General features: G+C 36.9%; 1 protein-coding gene across 4 annotated transcripts in view; it reads right to left on the reverse strand.

Moving 5' to 3' along the window:
* Ctnna3 (catenin (cadherin-associated protein), alpha 3) overlaps positions 1-25,842 on the reverse strand; it is a 1,502,556-nt gene that overhangs the window by 710,621 nt on the left and 766,093 nt on the right. For all 4 annotated transcript variants that reach the window (XM_013514887.1, XM_005385969.2, XM_005385970.2 and 1 more), the window contains exon 8: positions 3,200-3,280. In XM_013514887.1, the coding sequence (XP_013370341.1) occupies positions 3,200-3,280 (81 nt within the window). The remainder of the gene's footprint in view (positions 1-3,199; positions 3,281-25,842) is intronic.

Here is a 25,842-nt window from a genome sequence, read left to right on the forward strand (position 1 = left end):
ATGAGGGTAGGATTTTTCATTCTTGTGAGAAAGACTGTATGTAAGGTATTCAAAACAAACTGTTAGATAAACTTTGCAAGAATAAGAAAAGGCAGGATAGTTCACATTGCTGTTTTAACTAATTTGTGTTATAACCAAAAGTATAACATCAGGATGGGAAAGGAGGTTGGGGGGGTTGGCAGGCATACTAAAGGAAAAGAATCACAGCGACTAACCTCACCGACATCGAAGAACATAGATGTCTCCAAAGACGGCTTCTGGCAACTCCACCCTTTGTACACACAAATACAACTTCTCCTACAAAAGACAGTTGCTGATTGCTCTTCCTAATGTAGTGTAGGGTTTGTGATTATGATAATGTATAAGTTTGGAGCTAAAAAGATCAACCATTAACAAAGCATGGTAGCTTCTATTTCTCATATCTTGGCACCATAAACCATCATGAAATAAATCCTGTCTTTCTTACTGGAAAATACACATGGAGGAACTTTTGAAGATTATACACTACACAGAGAGAGAGAATGGGAAGAAATACCAAGGCCCCAACACCCAGCCTGAGCCCAGCCTTGATCACTACTGATTTAAGAGAAATATAACTCCCAGCCTGCTAGATGTCAGATAGGCTGAGTTCATGTTCCCTGAAATCAAAGAATGAATTCCAAAGGACAAAAGAGGTTAAGAGTGGGAAAGATTTATTGGAGAATAGCAATAGCTCCTGAGAGCGAGGAAGGGTCCAAAACAGGTTGCAAGTGAGGTCCTTTGTCAAGGGTAATTTATACAGCAAAATAACAGTCTCAGTATAATATGAGTCAAACTATATTCAACCTATAGGATTACAAGTATAGCTGTTTAGCTAATATTGATCCAATAAAGAAGCAGGGCATGTAGCAAAAGCATATGGCTAGCGTTGTTAATGTTGAGTTATATATGATCCCTAAAACAGGAACATTTGGGGAAGGGATGGGTACAGGTGTTCTGGTCACCCATCCAGGTGTCTTATGCATATCTGGACTTAATATACTGAAAGATACCAATGACAGTATAATCTCAAGTTTCCATTTATCCCTTAGCAAAGTACGCAAGTTTAGCCATTGTGGCTTTGTCTTGAGGCCTCGCCTTTTTCAAATGTGCCTCTAGCCAGGATTGTGATTTCCTTATTTTTACTTTGTATTCTTAAGCCCAGTCCTTCTCTAACTGTATATTAATTTCTATCTAATTTACCTGCCTATAATGCTACACCATGGGAACTCACAATGAAAAGAGTACAGAAAAAGCCCTGTTGACCCCTGGCCAAACTCTAAAGTGTAAGATGGAATCATGGTTGCTGTTGTTTATGGCATTTTGTCAGACATTAATGAAAATCTGAAGCAGAGGACACATTGACCCTTGATAAGTGCCATGTACAATTTTCAAACTTTCAAATCTCAGGGGAACTCTACAGACTGATGAAGAAATAACACTGTTGAAAAAAGTATTTGTAAACCTCAGTGTTATTTCTATATCACACTGATGGCAGCGTGCTAGAAAAATAAGTATGATTACAAGATAAATGCAGGGCACCTGGCTACATTTTAATTTCAGAGAAACTACTTATATTTTTAATATAAGTATGCCCTATGCAATATTTGGAACATAATTATATTAAAACATGTTTGTTACTAATCTGAAATTCAAATTGGACTTGCCATATTGTGCTTTTATTTGCTAAATCTAGTAATTCAACACACATGTAACTGCTTTTTCTTGATTTTTTTAAGAAAAATAATGACTCCAGAAGCTTTGGAGGGATGAATGTAGATTAGCTTTTTATGCATAATGTTGTTGAAAGCAATATAGATAGAAGACATAAGAATAAAAGACATAATTGTTGATAGTTTATAGGGACAATTCTTCCAAGTTCTAGGAGGGACAGATGGGATTGAAATCCTGCAGATAAAGAATAAAACTCATATAGCAAAGGGTGAATAACTCAGAGGGTAAAAGTAACTGAGTCTCAGTTTAGGTTCAGACTCAAGGAAACCACGTTTGCCTTTCCCTTTAGGCACTTCACCTTGCCATGCTGGCCTGATTACTCATCTGCAAAGTGAAACTGCAGGGTAGAAGAAGAGTGCTGTAAAGTTCTTTTTGACACTTACATTCCGAGATTCTAAAGCTGACAGTAGAAAGAAAATTCACATTCAAACCACAATGTTGAGAAATTGGTATATTCACAGACCTTAAAATTGTGTTCTTGCACAGGAATGTTAAATGTCTGAGGATTCTTATTTATTTCATTTCCAAATCCACTTCTGAATTAAAACATTGCTAAGCCATTTTACTAAATCTACCTAATGAACTACAATAATATATTGCATTAAAACCTTTTGTTTGAAAACATTTTGCTCTTCTTTTGAGTGAATGGTAACCATGTTAAAGTTTTGCTTGAGGAAGAAGTCTGGTTATTAAACAGTGGAAAGGGATAGAAAGGACAGGCCTTTGAAATTAGCTACTGGGCTGGAGATTTAGCTCAGTGGCACAGTGCCTGCCTGGCAAGCAAGAGGTCGTGAGTTCGATTCCTGGTACCGGAAAAAAAAATAAATAAATAAAATGAAATTAGCTACATTTTTATATTTCTGGAAAAAATTAACTGGTGGCATAACTCAGACTTCTAAATTATTTAATGAAATTCTTTAAAATCACATGTTTGCCAAGATCCAAGGTTAAAAAGCAGTATTTACTTCAATAGAAATTCAGTTTTTCAGCATCCTGAAAATAATCAAAACAGAGAATTGGAATGTTTGAATTACTAACACTTTTCCATAAGTATTTGGAGGATAAACTCAATTTTTAATGTGATAAGAATCAATTCACCAACACTCCCTAAAATCTCACTATCATGCATTTTTATTTAATTCTCAAAGTCCTATTGTGTATGATTAATTCCATTTGATAGGTTCAGAGAAACTCAGAGAGATGAAATCAATGCCCAAGATTTCACAACTGATAAGGACAAAGCCATGATTTAAATGAAATCCTGCATCACATTAATGCACATCCTGTTTTTCTATTTTACATTTACCACAAAAGCATTAGAAGTATGTAAACGTTGTTTCTTGTTCTAAATTAATCTGGAAAGAACAGAAACACGAAATGAATGTCTTGGGGTGAATAAAAGTTCCTCTGCATGTTTATGTCCATCTCTGGGTCTCTGTCTTCTCACCTGTCTGCGAAGGTCTCGGGCTTTCTTGCACATGTTGTCTATAGCAGTATTCAGGGTACTACTCCTTTCCTTTTTTCCTGCCTGCAAGGAAGAAAAAAATGACATAAGCAATGGCATCAAATTACACTTTATCACTTAGCAATTTGCTTCCTAAATTTCCTGAAAATAACAGCTTGAAAATTCAAGAATAGTTTTCAAAAAATGATACGATATTGTGTATGATGCATGAGCACTTCACTTAAGACTAAGTAGAACAGCGATTAAGGCTCACACTATTTTCTTCTTTAAGCTTCTGTAATATTTCTGATACAGGGCTCGCTTATATTCAATGTGGCAGAAGGCAGAGCATTATCTCCATGAAACTCCTATCTTCATTCTTAACAAGTCAGCTCTTTAACTGTTAAGCATGCAATTAGCTTAAAAGCATTAGATGCCCAATTTGTCAACCTCTGTGGGAGTTTCTGAAGTCATTTTCTTGGTCTGTTGTGTAAGTTATGCAGAGCCATATTGGAGTTTTGCTAAACATTAAATAAAATATGCAGTGCAAATTCATACAATTTGCAAAAGTTGACCACAGTTTTAGCTGACAGTATTCCAAGAACAAATTGTTTTAAGTAAGAACTGGATGCTGCTTTTGGCTCTTTATAGATAATTTGTGCAACACCTCTGCATTCTTTGACCAGAACAGTTCTCCCTGCTACATCCTTAAGCTAAATCTTTAAGCACATAGTCACCTTGATTGATATTTTCTACATATTACTTTTGTGGGAGACAAGTGGATTGAATCTAATCGTACTTTTTCAATGGTATCTCATATAAAAGAGATTGGAAAAAATCATTATGTGATTCACCTCTAGGAAAATTGCTGCTTTTAAATTAATAAGCTGAAAAGAGCTCTTAGAAGACCTTGAAAATCAGGACAGCAGGTTTAAGAGCTGATAAGGGAACAAGTTTACAGAATAGACCATGATAAAAGACACTGAGGCAAGTGGACACCCCTAGGTAGATGTCAAACACTGTCCTCATCCCTAGACTCACACCTTCAAAAGGAAAGATTCTAACAAGAAATTTAAGACCGGGTATTTTCTCCCTAACCTACCTATTTGGTCTTACTTCCTGCCACATCTTCTTGAGCACTACCCTTTACAGGAGCAGTATCCCTTACTTTCCTATCTCTTTTCCTTGATTCTCATAAAATCCACCTTTGACTTCAGAGAGAGTTTCCCACAGCACCTACTAAAATCCTTTCTATTCCTAGGTGATTTCCCTAAAGAATTTCACCAGAACTCTGCTCAAAAGGAAGCTATCACCTATCTTTACATCAATAACATTTCCTGTTTTACTTTGTTTCTGCCTGTGCTCATCACCCTTAAAATTGTTTTACTATGTTGATATGAGTAAGTATATCTTAACTTTGTTTTAAAATTCTGATTAGTAACATACGTGGGGCATATGGAATGGAGTTAATTAACTTACAAATGAAAACCATCATTCAAAACACAAGATAGTTTAATTACAGGTCTACAATATGCCAAGAAGTTATAACACTAGATTTTTGAAGAAAATTTTAGAATTCAGCCTCAAGGCACAGCTGAAGTCTTCTATTACCTGAAGTTGCTGGTACCCACCTAAACCTCAGTTCTACATTTTCTCTCTGTTAATATTTGAAGTGTGAAAAACAGAATACCCTTTGTGATTATCCTATAAATCACATGTTTAGCAACTGTGGAGGCATGTGCACTAAATTCCAATACCAACTCCCAGCCACTACCAGCCAAAATTTTTTCCACTGTCACCGATTGGGAGACACAGTAGAGGACCACTAAGTTTTTACTACACTCAATTTTTAAAGTGAGCAATGTGCACACAATGAAAACTATGTCTAAAGAAGGAACAGGGGAGAAAGGGAAGCAGAGAGAGGAGATACTGAAGTTAGGATATTTGCCTGAGCACAAATCAAATTCTAGCTGTTGAAGCAAAACTGGTGACAAACCCAGATGAAAGCTGTTCTTAGGTGTTTCTGCCAGCATTCTCTACACTAGCAGTGGGGAACTATGAAACATTAATTCAGGGCTGGATGAGGCAATGGTATAAATACATAACAGGCTAAGAGACGGTTTTTAGTTTTACCTGAAGAACTTCACCCTTATTCTCCAGATTACTGCTTTATCAGCTTGTGGTTATATTTCTTTCCACTTCGTGGAAGCAGAGATCATCAAAAAAAAGGCCAGGAGTAGAACAGAGAGACTGCTCCTTACACCCACGTACACACACACTCGTCCCTTACACCCATGTGCTCACACACTCCTGTTGTGTTGGCTATGGAAACTCACTCGCCTCTGTGATGTGATTCATCGAAACAACTGAAAGACATCAGCCTCCCCAGACCCAGTAGCAGAGCATGCACAACTTTAATAAAGGACGACAGGAGGTGACAGCATGAAGAGCTTCAATAAGAGCTGTAAAGAAGGTTTTCTAATTTCTATCCAGAGCATAACCTTAGTTTAAAATGTCTCTTTGGGTCAAAGCCGTTTTGCTTCTTAGATAATAACACACGGCCCCCTAACACTACAGGGAGTGTAAAGTTCCACCTTCTTTCTTCCTTTTTTCTCCCTCCATGTCCCATCCCCAACTACCGACACTTTTCTTCTCGTTCACCTCCAGCTATTTATTGGATCCTTGCTCTACCTACCAAGATTTATTTGGCTTCACTTGAGTCATTTTACATCTCTTTATTCCTTTTACATAGCATAAAAATAAATAAAGCAAGGAGAAATAGCCCCATCCTGTTTAAAAGCCCTGGTTCCTTCTGTTTTCAAAGCCTTAGCAAATCATCAAGCAGGAAGCTAGGAGAATTCCGTGTTCTGAGATGAGAGACAGAAAGGGCAGGATATTAAAGCACAGCCGCAGATAACAGTCTGATCCTGCCTGTCTCAAGTGCTCCGTGGAGAGGATGCTCCTTAAAGGAATCCCTGACAGGCGCCATCATGAAGTCAGCAAAACCTCGCTAACGCGAAAGAGGACTCTGATGAACTGTTGTGAGGAAAGAACTGAGAAAACATGCCTGGTTCTGCACTGCACAGAGAAAGCATCCACGTTCTTCATCAGGAAACAAAAGAACTAGGAAAGAAAGACTTCATTGAAAAGAATTGCTCTAGTGTGGTCTTTATTCAGTGAAGGTTTGTTAAAATTATTGCTGCTTATTATAAATACAGACCCAGTGTGGTTAGGTTTATACCCCTACAATCTTGACCAGCAATCCTTCCCTGAATTATCTCATCACTGGTCCCATGTAACTAAGCACAGTTCATAGCACTCTCACGTGGCTCCCTTAGATGTGCCCACACATTTGGAAAAGTCTCTTCATAAAGAAAATCTCCTTTAAATTTCCTAATTGGAGTATTCCATCTGTTTCCTGTTTGGACCCTGCCTGGGAGAACTTTCTAACACTATTGTCTAATATGTAGTCACTCATCACAGGGCTATTTAAAATCAAGTGTAAGTAAATTAAAATTAAGTAACATTAAAAATTCAGTTTCTCAAGTTGCCACATGTCCAGTGGCTACTGCATTATACACCAACACATATCGAACACGTCCATTATTACAGAAAGATCTATTGGAGAGTGTCCTAAAACATGCTTGCGTTCTGACTTTTAAGCAAGTCACCTTTCAGTTAGATTAGAATAAATTAGACAGAGAAAAAAATGAACAACAAAACCTTTAAGTCTTGAAATGCTTACTTTCTAGAAGAAAACTAGATCGTGTTCTCCTTTGCTCTAAAACTATTCACTCTATCCCCACTGACTGTGAAGTTAAGAACAAACCCTAGATAGTGGTTTAAATCCTCAGCTGATCTATTTCCATGTTTACTTACAAGAGTTCCAGCGACACTTTGATGGGCTGTTCTCATGCAATGCAATACAATCACAGCTCATTACCTCTGCTTATAGGAAACCTCCTTTTTTAGTTCTTGCTGCCCCTGCTTTCTGATTGTGGATGTCTTCCAAGGTGTAACTCAAATACTAAATTTTATATAAAGTCTTCCTTGACCTTCAAAATTCAAATTAATCACTCTCTTCTATGATATCTTTTTCTATTCCTTATATCTTTTACTACTATTTTAATAAACAATCCAATACACATAGTAAATTAATTTTCATTTTCTACTACACACTAGGTACTGTGTAAGAACAAATGACACTTTAGACCTTGTTACCTGTCTTTGAGGAATGCACATCTACTGGTGGAAATAGACACAGACACAGCATGTATAGCAGAAGTATCTATGGTAGTACACACACTGATGAGACCAGAACTTGGTAAGGATGAGAGGGTTCCTGAAGTGGTAACAATTAAGCATTAAAAGGTAAGTGGGAATCTGCAGGTGAAGCTGAGGGGAGAAACTGTTCTGGGGAACAGCGATGGCCTGAGCAAAGGCCGGAGTATCTGATACTTGCAGAGTATCTGATAACCACTATGAGAAGTATGAGGGAGGCCTGACTGGTCTTTGTTACACTAAGGAATGAAATTGAGACCGGAGATAACTGGGAGTCACACACTTCAATCAGATAACTGACAGAGTCAGACAATGATAGCAAACTGGCTGGAGCCTTCGCAATGGATTTGAGGAGATGAAGAATAAAAACAAGCTGAAGAATTAGATGGCCTCCGCAAGAGTCTACAAGAGTGAAAATTGTTGAAACTAATGCAGTGGCAGTCAAGACAAAGAAAAAGACCACACTTAAGGACTCATCTGAGCTAGTAGGCAGGTCTGTATTGGACTATGAGTGGCAGATGCTGGAAGGGAAAGGAGAGAGAAGAATCTAGGCTTGGTGTCCCAGTTTCCAGCAGTGACCACGGCCTGGACAAAGTCCTGTGAACTGAAATGAACATTTCCAGCAGAGAACCAGCTCAACACAAGAATGATAGTTTCTTAGAATTATTGAAGACCCTGTAGAAAGCTTACTTCGTTAGCATTTGTCCTACGGTTAATGCTTGCCTGTATGTGTGCCTCTCTCTAAACTGCGGTATCCTTGAGGGAGAAAAACCTCTCACACACATTTATCCCACATAGCTTTGAGCACAGTGCTTTTCACATAGTGGGAACTCAAGACTTGTTTATGGAATAATAGAGAAATGTAAAATGGGATAAGTCCTCGACAAACCCTGTAACATTCCTGGGCATTAATATCCAAACTTGTAAAGGAAAGGATTGCCCCCAATTGTTTTTATGTTCTGATCAACTTTGAAATTCTATGAAATGGCGACATTCTCTAAAAGGAATTATAGACTAATATGTTACTTTCATTGTACAGTTTCTTAGATAAGCACTCATTGAAATATATGTAAAATATATGCATTGAAAATATGTAAAATATAAACCTGAAATAGTACAAATAAGAGGAGACATTTGAAATAAGAAGGCCATGATATTTACCACAGAAAACTATGAACACTCCACTACTAAGGAAAAAGTACTAAAGTAAATGAAAATTTATCTAGTTCTTAATCAAATGGAAAAGTGTAGAGGAGCCCTATTTACAATTTAAACAGAAGGGAAATGTTTTGTTATTACTTTGTTGTCTTGTTTTTCTTTTTAAGTGTATGACATTTTATTCAAGCTTTTAAAATGAAATATTTCGCTCTTAAAGGAAAATATTTCTCCCTAAAGATGAAACATGATGGCCTTAAACTTAGTTCTTCCTATAGAAATAGCTTTAAAAATATTTATGCTTAACAGATAGCAGCTGCAACACATCCTAGTCCACATTTTCTCAGGTAGAAAAGATACACAAATAGGCAAGCATAAAACATGAAATCTCTCAGAATATCATTGCACTGAGTGGCAAGTCTGGACAGGGCGTGCTAAGTAATCTTTCTAATCAAGAAGTCTGATATGAAAATAAACCAAACACAAATTAAAAATTAACTCTGCATCTGAAGCAATGTTTTAAAAAGTAACTGTGTAAGAATAGTATGAAACTACTATCAGAACACAGAAGTACTTCAGAACATAGAAAATGCATAAAAATTTTTATACAAGACCCCCAAAGCACAAGAAAGAAGCAAAAACAAGACATGTATCTCAAACTAAAATGCTTCTGTACAATAAAGGGAATGGTAGAGTAGAAAACAACTTATAGAATGGGAGAAAATATTTGTAAACTATACTTTTGATAAGGAACTAATGTCCCGAATATATAAGGAACTCAAAAAACTCAACAGCACCAAAACAAAAAACATTAACATGGCTAGAAATAGGACAGTAAAACTAAATGGACATTTTTGTAAAGAAAGCACACAAATGACAAGCAGAAATATGCAAAAAAAGTGTTCAACATTACTAATCATGGAGGACATTTAAACAACTGCCATGATAATCTAACACCTCATAGTAAGAATGACTATCATAAAAAAACAAAAGGTAACAAGTGTTGGTGAGGATATGCATATTGACAGTAGAGAAAGAAAACCCTTACACACTATTAGTGAGAGTGTAAATTAGCACAGTCATTGTGGAGAGCAGTATGGAGAGTCCATAAACAAATTAAAAATAGACGTCATCTCACATAGAGATTCCTCTACAGTACAAGGTATCTATCCCAAGGAAATAAAATAAGTATGTTCAGGAGATATCTGCCCTCCCGTGTTTATTGCAGCACTATATAAACAGCCAAGAAATGGAAAAATATGAGTCCATTAAATGAGAAATGAACAGTATATAATATAGACACAGAATAGGATAATATCAGATATAAGAATCCATGCAACAATACAGATGGAGCTGAGGATCATTATGTTAAGTAAAATAGGCGAGGCACAGACAGACAAGTATTGCATGATCTTACTAATGTGAAGAATTTAGAAAACTACTTCATAGAAGTGAAGAGGGGAATGCTGGCTCCAAAGGCTGGAGAGGGTGAGAGGGTGCAGTGGGGAAAGTTGGCCAGCAAGTACTAAGTTATAGTTTAGTAGGAATAAGAAGTTGTATGGCTCTGTTATGACCACAGATAATGATAGTACAGAATAGATTTCAAAAGCTACAAGAAAAGATTCTGGACTTTCTCACTACAGTGAAAGATAAGCATGCGGGACAATAGATATTGTTACTCTAATGTATAGCTTACACATGTATTTCATGATGTATAACGCCAAATCATATAGTAACCTATAAATAGGTAAAACTATTTTATGGATCATTTAAAAATAAATTTTAAAATGATTTAAGAAGTCATACTATCAAGGAAAGTAGGCTGTAGACTACCAATAGTTATGAACTTTTGTATTATTTGAGAAAGTAGTGTCATACCCATGTAGCTGCCTGTTAAATAGGGTAGGGTAGTGTCACTGAGAGGGAGCCACCATTCTGTCACATGTCCAGCACATCTCACTACTGTACACACACTGACTAAAGTGCTGCTTACAACAGTGATTCATGTTTGCACGTGAAATCACTAAAGACTGAAGTTCAGTAAGTTTAAATATCTTACTCTAGAAGAATACTTAGTAAATGGCTGGATAAGGTCAAAATCCACTATACTGTAGCAGCTTGAATGTGCTGTGTGTAACTTGTTTGAATTATTATTTTTATTATCTAAATTACAGAGAGGTATTTTTAAAATAGAATGAGTGGAATTAAAGCTTGTGGAGCCAGTTAACACTGCATATTGTGTTTGAACCTGAGTGTCATCATCTGACAGGTATGTGTCCTGGTCAAGTTACTTAATTTCAAAATCTGTTTCTTTGCCTATAGTATGTAGATGATACAGTGAGTATAATACAGGATTATTGTGAGGAATAAAGACATAAAGAATAGAGAAGATCTGGCAAAGAAGCCTCAAGAAATCTTAGCTGTAATTCTCATATATATTATTAGTTCACCCTTGTTAATAGCAATTGCATTTCCTGAATCCAAACACTAACCCCTTACCCTAGAATCTCCCGTCTCATCAGCAGGAGGATTCGTATTCACTTTTGGCCCAGCTCAATTGCCTAATTCTCTGCATTGACTTTTTGACTCTTCTGAACCTCACAATAAAACAAAGCTATGAATCTTTGCACTTATGTTTCCATCAGTCTTTTTATTTATTTCATTATGCTAGCTGTGAATTTTATTATTATGTATACTCTGGTTCATCTTTTAAATAATCAACTCAACTCTATAATGGTACTATGTACTATAGTGTCTGGGATTCAGGTACCAATAATAAAATGAATAAGTCAAACATCATTAATCACATTTATTAATAGTAAATGAGATCCTATTTTATGAATAAAATAAATATTGGTGCCTATAATAAAAGTAATTAACATCTATTCCATTAGTTATGAAATATTTGATCAGTGTTTTCATTTAAAAAGCTATTATCATTGCCCTTTCTAAGAAGACACAGCATAAACTTGTATAAGGATTAAATCTAAATTTTGAATCAGAAAAGGGAGGTTTGAAAATAAGACCCCTATGCATCCTTAACTAAGCCCAATCTTCTCCTTTACCCTCAGCCCCACATCTCCGTAGCATTCATAGAGGCCACTGCACTGCATGATCTCCCTAACGTTAGAGCGTGATTGCTCTAGCGGTGTGCGGTACTTTTGCATTCTATTGCCAAGTAATCCAGTAAAGACCAGGCAAGTACTGAGAGTGCAGTCCTCCGGCCTGTGGCTCATTCTCAGACTAAAAACGACTTAGCTGGATATAGGACTTCAACTAATATGCATCAAAAATGACAGAAATAGTCATAGGCTGATATCATAAAAATATTAACTATAGATGTTACTCATCTCATTTGAATCCCAGAGGGACACAAGCCATATTTTTCTTTTAAAAGCACTTCTAAGAGAGCCAGATACACATGCACGTGGAAACGCAAAAACCTAACCAGTGACAAACAGGTAACTCTGAAAGATATCGCAAGTATCAGGAGTGACCTCAGACTTTGTTTCCTGACATAACTGACTCCTTCACTGTTTTCATTTTAGGTTATTAAGTTTTGTGATAATTGCCTTAATCTTTGCCTTCATTTTTCTCTCCTTCATGTTGAAATTTCTTGTCCACCATTCAATCCAGCAAACTCTGGAACCAGCAGCGTTCTTAATTAGGAGTAATTTAAGAGATGGCCTTTATTATTCCAGTAACTCAAGATCACACTAAACACTCTGTGACCCCTGCTCCTATTTCAAAGCTTGCCAACCCCTAGGTCAATGACTGTTTCTGTATCTATATTATAGTCACCACTAAAAGAAGGAAATAGGTTCAAAACTGAAGCTTGTGTGTAGGCTCAGGGCATGTTTCAAAGATATTATGTACATTGATAGTTCCTAAACACTTATTGTTAGACTCAAGCAGTGAAAAGTGCAAAAATAGAAATAATCAAACTATTTAGCTGTAAGCATTGCCTTTTTTCTAAAGGTATTTCCATTATTTAGGTTAAAGTGTTTGTCACTTCTTTCATAGAGTGATGGCTTTATTTAGTGGTAGCTTATAATGTTTTTATTAGAAGTAGCAAAATAAGGGGAAACCTCTCTGTCTCGCAGGGTGCGGATGTGCGTGTGTGTGTGTGTGTGTGTGTGTGTGTGTGTGTGTGTTCTTTGCTGCTGTTTCTAGCTTGTTTGAGTGAACACATATCACTAGCCAAAAACAATAAAATAAGCCTTATCAATTTATAATAAAAACAAACAAAACATTTCCCTAATCTCCAAATCAAAATTAATTGATCAACCAATTGTGTTACTGGCATAAAGCAGAGTTTAAAATAATGGTGATGCTTTTGAAAACAGGCTTATTGTCTCAAGTTCAAAATATTTTGTATAATTTGCATAGCATTTATAATAACACTCATGGGCTAAAGGTAGAGCTCAGAGGTACAATGCTTGTCTGGTATGCAGGAGGCCCCTGTCTTCAATCCCCAGGAGCGATGTTAGATGGATGGATGGATGGATGGATGGATGGATGGATGATAGATAGATAGACAGACAGAGATAGAGGATTGATACATTGATATGATAGATAGATGATAGATAATAGGTAGATGTTAGATAGATGATAGATAGATAGATAGAGATGGTAAATAGATAGAGAGATAGCTAGATGAGAGAGAGAGAGAATAGTCATTTTAAACCACTATAAAATCTGGTGCAATGGTATTTCTATGACTTTTAAACAAGGTGACCACCTGGCAGTTATATATGCTGAACTTCGGTTTCTTCCTCTATAGGTAAAGAATGACAATACTTATCCTAGAGATGATAACACTTTTCTTACAGAGATACTGCTTTTCTGGTAATAATTAAATGGAATAATGTATAAAAACATGTAGAGCTATAATTGTCTTCTAACTTATTTAAGAAATAATATATATATAATTAGTAATAAAACTAATTTAAGACCATTGAGGGCAAAGAATATAAACTGCTGTATGCACTGCTATATCTCCAGCCATGGTTAGCCATACTTGTTGTTCAGTATTAATTAATTTGAATGATTTTTTAAATGTTACAAGCTAAATAAATGAATGAACATATAAAATATGATACAGATCTATAGGAGGAAGTTCTGCTCATGATGTCCAGGAAGGTTATATAGATCTTGTTACATAGGATAGTAAGCCCTTGGGTACTCTGTAATTGCCAGGGAAGACAATGTAGACAAAATAAAGATATCTGGGTCAAAGTTCACAAATCCTCTAATATCAATTAAAGTTAAAACTGTACGTCCTGTCTTTACTGGCACTTCAGTTTCTAAAATCCCTTTACTGAGTCATCAGAAGACCTTAGCACACTTCAGAATGGGATCTGACTCATTCTGTCTTTTGGATTTTGCAAGGCCTGACCCAACACCAAGCTTCAGGAGAAGGCTCATCTCTGAAGAAAATAGCTGTGAGGCTAATAGAAATGTTTCTGCCAGAAAGTAAAAGAATGCCACATTTTGCCCTACCAACTATTCTGTGAGATCTCATAGAAAAACCAATATCAGATTCTGAAGAACAATGACATGTCGTTATGAATACAGACAAAATAAATTATTTTCCATCATTTAATAGAACCTTGTTTTCTAGCAATATTTCTGTCTCAGTGCTTTGGAAGGCAGATAATTAGATCACTAATCTGATTAAAAATTTTTCTGTCATTTCCTATTTCTGAAGTCTTTTCACCACTTTTTTGTTTCCTAATCCAGATTTTCTTAGTCTAATAAGAATCAGTATGTCAAATTTAGCCAACAGCGAGTTTTATGAAGTTTGAATTATTAACTGTCTAACAGAGTAATTCACGGTCCAAACATATGAAAGCTAGAGCAGATAGATTTCCACCATTCTGTTGCTTTCATTTTCACCACCAATTATACTCTGTGTCTTACAGACATTACTTTTTTTGACATTAGAGAGTACGGCATAATGAATTTATTCTTTCTGCTTCAGATAAATATTTTCTATCACTGGTATCCTCAATTACTACTTTTGAGATTTATAATTTGAAGAGGTTCAGATTCTTCAGCATACAGAGAAGATAAAGACAACCTATACATCAAAGAAATTTAGCATATGAAATTTTTCATTGAACATAAATTCATAGGTAATTACTTCTTTACATTAGAATTCATAAATATATCTTATAGCAAGTTCTATTATCTTATTGAGGATATTGTGTGTTATAAAACTTGATTTGTCCATTCATCAATAAAAAGAAAACTCATATACAGTATCTAATTTATAGTCAAAATAAATTCTGTGTATATGGTAAAATGAGAGTTAGCAACTGCTCCTACTCAGAAAATATTCACTCTTTTATTCCCTTGCTAATAGACGCTACTCAATATTGGAAAATTTCCATTCATCTTTATTTTATTAAAGAAATTTTATCTTTAAAGAACTAAGATACATATAGAACATTTCACACTGATGTGCAAAACCAAGATAGCCATTTTCAAAAGAAATAATGAAAATCAGTTACACGTTTCTAAATGAAACCGCACATCAAAAATAGCACAGATATGAAGGGCAAAATGTGTAGAACTTGGCAAAGATTCTTTTGGAGAAGATTTGCAGAGTGATGGTAATCTGGCATCTTATCCTCCTCTCTACTCTTCACCCCACTGGTCTGTTAGGTGAGTTTTAATGGGGCCATGTAGAAAGCATATTAAGAGTCTCTGGTAGCTAAAATTCAGGGGACAATTTTAACTGTCTTCCACAAAATTCAATTGGTGGTGGGAGGTGATTGGCTAGCTGCCTATGAATAAGCAGAAGAGGGCACTGAACTCCATGTTTGAGCATTTTAGATGGTCCATAAATGAGTCCATGGGGGAAAATGAGCCAGCCTGGAGTCTTCGTGGTTCTTCTCTCTTAGACTATTGTCTAGATTGGTAAACACAAAATACAGAAAAGTGAAATTATAGAAACAACTGGATTCTATGCATAAGCCATCAGCTGCAGAAGAACATGTCAAAAGCTGGGCTTGGTGGTGCACACGTGTAATCCCAGCACTCGGGAAGGCTGAGGCAGGAAGACCCTTGCAAGTGTGACACAAGCTTGGGCTGCAAAGTGAGTTGAAGGCCAGCCTGAACTGCATGGAGAGGGGGCTGGGGATTTAGCTCAGCGGCACAGCACTTGCCTGGCAAATGTGAGGTCGTGAGTTCGATTCCCAGTACCAGAAAAAAACAAAAAAAAGCAAAACAATGAACTGCACAGAGAGACCCTGTCAAGTGAGATGAAGACCTCCACAGATCCATCAAAATTGCCTGTGATGGTCAATTTCTGATGTCAACTTGACTACATTAAGGCATATCCAGATAACTGGTACAATATTATTTTGGGGAGTGTCTTCAAGGGTGTTTCCACAAGAAATTAGCATTTGGATCCATAGGCTGAATTAAAAATTTTGCGTTCACCAAACAAGTGGGCATTGTCCAACCCCCTGATGGCCTAGGCAGAGGATTCTTTCCCTTCTCAGTGGATAATTCATCTTCTGCCCCCTCAAACATGTGAACTCCCCTGGTTCCTCAGCCTCAGGACTTCGGAGCTTACAGGAAGGCCCACAGTATGATTACTGTCAAATACTGTTAGAGCTGGAGAGAAACACACAGATTTAAGTTACGATAATTACAAGTTTGGACCCTATTTATCTCTTCAGCCAGTTAAAGAAAGAATCTATCCTATGATATAAATTAAAGTGAGAAGTAGAACCTGGACTACTGAGCCTGAGATGCTGTGCGTGCCTCAGAGATCCCAGCTCTGTAGGTCACGGGCTTCCAGCTCCTACTCTCAGGGTGAACGTCCACCTCAAGACACAATTGTAAAAGTCACTGGCGAAGGTAAATATATGGTCAAATCTCAAACGCTCCAAAATTGTTATGGTGCTCAGTAAATTGAAAAGAATACAAATGAATGAAAAATATTCCATGCTTATGGATCAGAGCAATAAATATTCTTTAAATGTCTATATAATCTAAAATAATGTATATATCCAATGCAATGCCACAATACCCTTCATAGAATCAGAAAAGAAACTATTCTAGAATTTATATGGACCCACAAAAGACTCAAATAACCAAAGTACTTCGGAGGAGGAAAAATGTCGGAGACATCACACTTACTGGTTTTAAACTATATTGCAAACTGCATTAATCAAAACAATGTGATATTGGCATACACACACACAGGACAGTGAGACAGAATAGAGAGCCAAGAAAATTTAGGCATATAGGGTCAACTAATTTTTTTTATTTTACAAAAAAAAGGAGGAAAGCATTAACAGACAGACAACCTTTTACAAAACAGCAAGAGTACAGTACAAACAATACAGAGTTACAAACAAAGTGGTAGGAAATTAACAATGCTTGTTGTATTACATATTGATATCTTCAAAGTTGTTTCTCAGGAAAACAGATAGAGACATGCAATATTGATTAATCAAGGACTCATTAACTATTTCTTTCAGCAAAGAAATGGAAGACAGTAGATCAATTATGTTAACTATCCTGTATATACACACATACAAAATTTCTCCTTCTTTCCCTTCTCATTTCCCACATCTCAGTTGCCCTTTACCCTGGAGCGTTTTCCTGTCATTTCACAATGTCTATCATACCTCCGAGTTTTTATTAACTCTTTCAGGTTTTACACTAGTGAGACAATGTGGTGCTTTCACATACAGGTCTGATTTATTTCACTTATGGGTATGGTCTCTAGTTTTGACCATTTATCTATAAAAGCCTCAAGTTTATCTTTCTTTATAGCTGAGTAATATTCCATTATATAAAAGTACCACAATTTTCTTATCCAATCCCCGGTAGAAGACCCAATCCAAAAATGGGCAGCTGAGATGAATACACACTTCTCAGATAATGAAATACAAATGGCAAATAAATACATGAGAAAATGTTCAACATCATTAGTCATTCAAGAAATGCAAATTAAAACAACATTGAGACTACACCTTACCCCAGTAAGAATGGCTAGCATTAAAAAATCAACCAATAACAAATGCTGGTGAGGCTGTGGAGAAATGGTCACCTAATTTTTAACAGCAGCACTAAAAAGATACTGGGGGAAAAGTCTCTAGTGATACTAGAAAAACCAGGTCTTTGTATGTAGAGAAAAGAAATTGGACTAATTTCTCACACCAAATGCAAAAATCCACTCAAAATAGATAAAAAAACTAAACAAAAGACATTTAACATAAAACTTCTAGAAAAAACAGAGGGAGTATGAAGTTGAGATTATTTTGGACAATACTTAGTTATATCTCACACCAAATGCTTAGGCTACAAATACAAAAACAAAGAGGGTAAAAAGCTTCTGCACAAAAAAGAAGCAATCAACAAAATTAAAAAGCAACCTACACATTGAGAGAAAATATTTGAAAATTTTAAATCAGGAAAGGGGTTAATATGCAAGATGTGTAGGGAATTCATGTAAATCAATAGCAAGAAAATATATAGCTTCTTTTTTAAAAGTGCAGTACTCGAATAGCATTTCTCCAAAAAGGGTGTAAAAATGCCAACATGTGCATGAAAAAGCTGTCCAACATCACTAATCATCAGGGAAATAGAAACCAAAACTATTATTAGATACCTAACCCACACAGCTTGAATGACTATTATCAAAAAAATAAGACAAGTTGAGCACAGTGGTGCATGCCTTTAATCCAGCTACTCAAGAGTCAGAGGCAGGAGGATCACAAGTGCACAGCCAGACTGAGCAACTTAGACAGACCCTGTCTCAAAATTAAAAGCAAAACAAAAGTTAACAAGAAGCTGGAAAAATGCAGCTCAGTGGTAGAATGCTCCTGGGTTTGATCCCAGAATGGTGGTGGCTAGGGGTTAGCATAGGTGCAAATGAAAATGAATTCTGGTCCACTGCTAGGAATGCGGATTGGTGTAGCCATTGTGGGGAAAACTATGAAAGTTCTAAAGGAATGAAAAATAGAACTGTCATGTGATCATTCAATCCCACTTGTAGGCACATGTCCAAAGGAAGTGAAAATCATCACCTCCTAAAGAGTTCTGCATGTATAAGTTCATTGCATTATTATTCATAACAGCCAAGACATACAAAACATCTAAGTGCTCTGTCATCAGCCACAGGGACAAAAAGACAGTATACGTACACCACAGAATATTATTTTGCCTTGAAAAGAAGACAGCCTTTTGCTCCAGGATGTGTAGATCTGGAGGACAGTATTCTAAGTGCAGACATAGAAACAAAAATATTGTGCAATGTGATTCATATAGAATGTTTAGGTCAAATACAGAGGACAGAGAAAATGAAATAGTGGTTATTAGGGTCAAGATGTAAGGGGGAAATAGAGAGCTGGAGGTTAAAGGATTCCAAGCAGCAAGTAGGCAGTATAAACAGTCTGAAAAATACAAAGTACAACCTGAGCACTACTGTTAGTAATAATATATTATATTGCAGTTTTCAGTTAAATAAGTAGATTATACATGCTGTTGCCAAAGGGGTTAAAGTAAATACCTGTGGAGGAATGGATCACATGATCACTGTAGCAACTCTTTTAATCTATATAGTATATATCTTATAAAATCATGTCATATGTCTTAAATGTCAGAAATAAAGTTTAGTTTTCTGGATTGTGTTCTTTTTACAATTGTTCTGCAGTGCTAGCTATTGAACCAGGGTCTCACACGCTGCCCAAGCACTCTACCATTGAGAAGCTTCTTAATTTTGGAACAGGGCCTCACTAAGTTTCCCAAACTAGACTTGAATTCGTAATCTTTCTGCCTCAGCTTTTCACATATACAGGATTACTTACAAGGGCTGCCATGCTTAGAAAAAAAAAGTAAGTTTACAAAATCTCTATTCAAAATGATATTTTTAAGACTAATTGAAGTACATTTTTCAATTTTTCTTGCATGCTAAAGTGAAAAAAATCTAGTGAGTAACTCAAAAGAAAGGGTCTAACATGAGATAGCTAAGATAATTGTACAACTAATTTCTATTAGTTCATTGAAAGGAACAGTTAGTGCTTATATTGTTTGATCAATCTTATACGCTTGTATCTGGTAGCTTGAGCAACTACTTTGAAGGTAACAATATGCAATATAATAACCATTGTTAACTTCCTATCATCTTGTTTTAAAATTCTGTATTGTTATTATTGTTTTTCTTCTCTTTAAAATAAAAAAGAAAGGGTTTAAATCCTATTTTCCACTTATGAATGTGTGAACTTGGGCAAGTCACATAGTTTATACAGGACTGTGTTTTTTCTTCTGTAAGATGAGGTTTAAGAATGGACAGATCTGATCGCTGCATGCCAAGTACCGAGGGTTCCAGCTGACTTCTGGGGGCATTTCCCCACAGAAGAAATTTTCTGCTGTTTTCCTTAAGAGAAAAACACTGCTGGACAAACAGTGTTAGGCTGTTGGCCCCTGGGTAGAACAATTTTGTTGTGAAGAGGTTGGGGAGGACTCATTCATAGGGCTGTCTCTGCTGTGTGATTATGCTACTTTTGATTAGTTTGTTTTTTCTCACTTTTTCTCTGCTTTCCTCTCTGTGGAAGAAGAGGGGTTCTCAGGGAAATGTTTAAGAGCAGGAAAGTGGGAACAGTAAGCCCTTTAAATGATCAAGCCCAATCCCCTTATCCGGGTTTGTTAGTCTGAATTTCACTGGAGGGGAGAAGGAACAAATGAGAACCTACAGTGTAAACGTAAAAGTGGGCAGACACTGGTCCAATCAGCAAGACTGACAATGAAACATGCGCCACACCAAGGCATGGGCCATGGATACGTGTGCCACCACATCCTCTCAAAATGTAGATTTATTGAGTGACTCTCCCACAGAAAATCAATGTGCAGAGATGTCTAAAGTCTTTCAGTAAGCTTTAATGAATGCTATGGAACAGTGTCTCTCAGAAATGCCCAGGTGTCCAAAAGGCAAAACTAAATTCAAAGATAAAATACAAAATAACCATTTGAAATATGCTTATGATTCCAAAGCATTACTGGGAGGACTTTCTGTATCTTGCAGATTTATACTTACTCTTCACTGGAACTTTGAAAGGCACACAAAGAAGCACCTATATTTCACTATTATTTAGCGCTGAACAAAACTCAGTAAATCTCACTTAGAAATGATACCATCTACAGTGTGACACAATAGTTTTCCCAGCCTGCACTGCAGTACTTTTACTTGTTTAGTAGCCACCAACCTCTTTTCAGGGGCCTACTTTCTCCCTGAGTAGGGTCATGCAGACCAGTCTACCTATCCAGAAGAGATGGATTCTGGGAGTCATAACCAAGCCCCTCTGAGTCGGGGTGATTTGGACATGATGTTCTGTGTCAGCTCCTGATGTCAGGGAGGACTGATGAGGCAGCAGAAAGCCCCTGATGAAGCACAGCCCAGTGGCAGGAGATTGCTATGGCAATAATCACTAGAACAAGCTATAAATTCTGAACTCAGAGTTAGGAATGTTCTGTAAACATCAAATAATGGGGTCTAAATTGAAAGTGAAACTATCTGTTGCTTGTAATATTTCTTGCAGTGTGATTCTGAGGGCCTGTAACATTAGACACAAGCGTGATCCTTTTCAATGTCTGTTGTTAGGAAGCTGAGGATATTAACTCCTCCTTTCATCAACCTCAGGGAAATGGAGCTAAATGAACTAGCTAGAGCTCATGCAGTATAAAACACGAATTCAACGTTATGCAGCAAAAACGTTACAGGACAAAAACTACAGACTAGCTCAAGTATCGTACATCAAAAACTGCACTGGCAAGCCATGAAGGAAGAGGCCCACATGATTTGCATGGGGCACTTTTTCACACTCACCTACAGAAAACAAGACAAGACAGGACTTTTTTGCACCTGCCTGGAAGGAAGATGTGTCAGATAATTCTGTGTGAATGTGAATGACAGAACCACGTTAAAGGCAATAATTGGGGTCCAGGGTACTTGCAGGTAGGTACTGTTATACCAGGTTACAACTTATAGGAATTTCTAGGTATTTTATTAAATAGGCTAGAACCATATGTGATACCCATTTTTTAATTTAGGTAGTTTATTTGCAAATAATGTGCTACAAGTGCATGAAAAATATTGTTTCTTCTACCATTTCATATAATATCTTGTTTATTTGTGTTTATTAGACTTTTGTTCTTATGAAAAGAAGCTAAAGAAAAGATTTGTATATTAATGGCAGCTAAATTCACAAAGCATTTCCACTAACATTCACTATTGCCCCTGCCAAATCAGTGTAAACATGCGCCCCAAAGAACTAAGACCTTGATTTCCTTACAAAGATCTGTACAAGTAGATGTTGATTCCTGTGGGTTCTGCACACTGCACTTAAGTAGGTCTTTACCATGTAAGCACTGTGTACATAGCAGTTAAAGAGCAATGTGGGGTGGGGTAGGAGCAGTGATATTCAGAAAACTTGAGAAGCAGGAATGCCTGAGCTGCGTTATTCTCCGGCATGTCAGGGGACTCTGGTTAATGGCAACAGGACAGGGTACCTTTGCCTGTGAGTATGAACGTGACTCCACAGTTAAGTATTCAGTGTGCAGATAAGGGCAGGATGCTGAATGTTTGAGTGATTGCTTCTTGAGAGGCAGAGGGAAAGATCATAAATTGATGCAGAGTGATGGCAAGCAGTCAGTGGGGACTCGGTACACTGTGCATCAATTAGTGAGTATCTTTACCCAGGAGATTGTTCTCTGTCCCTATCCTTCTACAGACTGAAAGTACTCCAGTTAATGAGAAGAGCTGACTGAGAAAATATCATCTAGGAATTAACAAGAAAAGACAGCATATATTCAACATATATAGGAGAGAAGTAGACGCCAAGTAACACTGATACTATATACGAAGATAATAACAAGTGTTAATGGTTTACTTACACGCTAAGCACTTGGCGAAGTACTCTCTAAAAGTTATTTTACTGAACGCTCTCAACAGCCCTGCTAATTACTAGCAACAAATACCGGCTCTAGAAATTACCTACTAGTTACTGCTTGGGCATTAGGAAAGGAAGATCAAGGAGCAAACTGTGCTGCATGCACACAAACCTATTCAATGAGAAGAACAGGCTTAGTGGCTAGATGTGTCCGACACTTGGGTTTTAATTTCTATGTTACTTCACCCTTTAGTTCTAAAAATGTACCTCAGGTAATTCAATTAGCAGATAATAACAGGAAAGATCCTATGTAAAAAAATTTTAAAATATCCCAGCAAAAATAAAGCAGTGAAACCTGGTCCAGAATATAATTTCTTTGTATCTTTGGTTTTTTGAGGAAGGGTCTCACTTTGTAGTACAGGCTGGCTTTGCACTCATTACATGGTCCAGGCTGGCCTCAAACTCACTGATCCTCTTGCTTCTTCCTCCTGAGTGTAGGGATTATAGAGGTGCACCATGCCTGGCTCTTCTTTGCATCTTTGGTACAGAGGAATTTTAATCTTACAACTGAGAACCAACTGAAAATTTATATATCCCATGGTAATTAGTAAATACTAAAGTGTATATTATCTCATTTTAGTATAAGAATATTGCTTATTCTAATCAAATGGGGGTTCTTTTGTCCTAATAAAATTGGATCCAAAGGACATGTTCATGTTCAAAATCAAACTATTGATATTCTTACCCATATTTAGATCTCGTTACCCCCAGCCATGAAAAGCCACAGCCAGAAACCCGAAAGGTGCCCTACCCCCTCCTCCCTCACTCATTCAGTCCACTTAACCAAGACCTGCATTCACAGCACTGCTGCACACTTCATCACTTTCATCACCACTACCTCAGTCCTCAGTGCCTGGACTATTGTCATCATCCTCCAGTTCATCCCCTATAACTTTTTACCCTCCCAGACTCCTAGGCAATGCACATACCGCTCCACCAACAGTGCAATCTTAAAATAAATAAATGATAAAATTTTATTTTCATGTTCTGGCTCTCACTCTAAAAATCATCAGTGGTTAGCCGGGAGTGTTGGCACATGCCTGTAATCTCAGCACTCAGGAGGCTGAGACAGGAGGATCGCCACAAGTTCGAGGCCAACCTGGCCTACAAAGTGAGTTCAAGGCAAGCCTGAACTGCATAGTGAAACCCTCTTTCTCTCTCTCCCTCTCTCTCTCTCTCTCTCTCTCTCTCTCACACACACACACACACACACGGGGTTGGGGATATAGTTTAGTGGTACAGTGCCTGCTTAGGAAGCACAAGGTCCTGAGTTTGAGTCCCAATAGCCCCCCAAATCATCAGTGGTTTTCTTCTGGAGGTTTATAAGTAGAGATCCAATCTTCACTACACCCTCCAATCCCTGCCTGATTTGACCTCGCCTAACCATCTCTCCAGCTCCACCTCAGGTGTCCTCTTTTCTTTACTCTATGTTCAAACAAGTATGGCTTCCCAGACCATGGCCACCCTCTCCAGATGGTGTCCACATGGATTCCTCAACCTGGAATTCTATTTCTACTCTTCACCTCCTGTCTTCTTGTCCTGTTTATTTCCTACTCACTCTTCCCATTTCAGTTCCAAGGTTCCCTCTGCCAGGAAGACTCCCAACACTCTCATAGCACCTATCACGTTTATGACAGCTTGCCATGGTAAGTTCATTTTTATAATTAATGTGTTAATATGCATCTCCCCATTACATGTACTGGAAGTGACAGGAGGGCAGAGGGCTCATTCTGGTTTTATTCACTGCTTGCTCTGCAGCACTAAGCATATACCTATACTTATAACCCTTATAATTATGTACTGAATAGGTAATGAATTAATTATAGATTCTATAAGGATAATAGATAATTTATAAGGAAACTGGAAGTAAATTCACATTATTATAAACAAGGCTTTGTTGCCAAAGCAAGCAGCCTGTGAAGAGTATTATATTCCCAAGGTATCTTTCTGCATGGGTGAGTTGCACACGATACTCATCCACCACAACCTGGTACTTGTTCACCTTGTACAACTGGAAACATATAGAATTTCTTTGGGAAGATAACAGCGAATATATGATAAAATGATTCTACAGGAGTATTTCCTAATATGATTTTTAATACTGATAAAATTACATTCATAAGTTTTAAGTTGTGAAAACACATTTACCCCTAGAATTTTGACAGATGCATATATGACTTTTATATGCCATATGCTGATATAAAATATCTTATTTTCTAAAAACAATATAATCTCCTTTAGCATTAGGCCTGTCAGGGAATTCTTATTTTCTGAAAATGGCTAATCTACATTTGATCCGCTCCTGAAGATAAAATGGTACTTGAAATCAAGAATACATATGACTATAAGAATGTAAGAATACATATTGATTCTCGATTGTAAGAATACATATTGTCATGATACCCGCTATGGTTTGTGATGTCCAACTTGGTACCCTGTGCCAATAATGTAGAAGACAGCATAATTTTCACTTTTACATGCTCCCAGAGTATTATTTCTCTAACTTTATCATGCAGAACAGTCTCCTGAAGATCTTATTTAAATGTATACCTTAATTCCTTAGGTCTAGGTGGTGCCTCGAGGCCTGTGTTACTAACGAGCTTCTACTAACAGCTTTCAGATGACGCTGACAGAACAGGCCTATGGACCACACTTTGAGTAGGTGCAGAACACATGGAATATTCCTGTCTAAATCCTATTCAGTTTAGATACCCAACATTTTCTTTCCTTTTCCTTTGGCTCGAATTCTTGCATGCAAACCATACACAGTCTACTTAATGCTATGAATGCTTATTCTCTAATAAAGTCTTATAAACATATGTATCTCACCTCACTTAGGAGACCATGTGAGGTAAATTATTATTATTTACATTTTATAGAAAAGGAAGTTGAGTCAAATACATTACATTTTCATGACTATTATAGTTCACCTCATTTATATTATATAGTATACTATATACAATATGTTTTAAATATTTATAACTATTATCAAAAATTTTAATTGCAACATCCTTTGTATGTGGGCTACTATTCAGCTGTCTATTCAATTGGCTCATGACATCTGCTCTGTTGATATATCAGGAGAGTAATATTTCTGCAGCTACATAAAAAACACTTCTATTTATTCCCTGTACTGAGATCACATCCATGACCTTTCCCCTTCCTGTAGATATATCAAGCTTGCATCTTTTGTACTCAGCACAAATACAGTAATACACCACAAATATGGAAATGTGACTC

Source organism: Chinchilla lanigera, unplaced genomic scaffold, assembly GCF_000276665.1.
Source record: "Chinchilla lanigera isolate Chin_1 unplaced genomic scaffold, ChiLan1.0 scaffold00024, whole genome shotgun sequence".
Classification (NCBI taxonomy): Eukaryota; Metazoa; Chordata; class Mammalia; order Rodentia; family Chinchillidae; genus Chinchilla; species Chinchilla lanigera.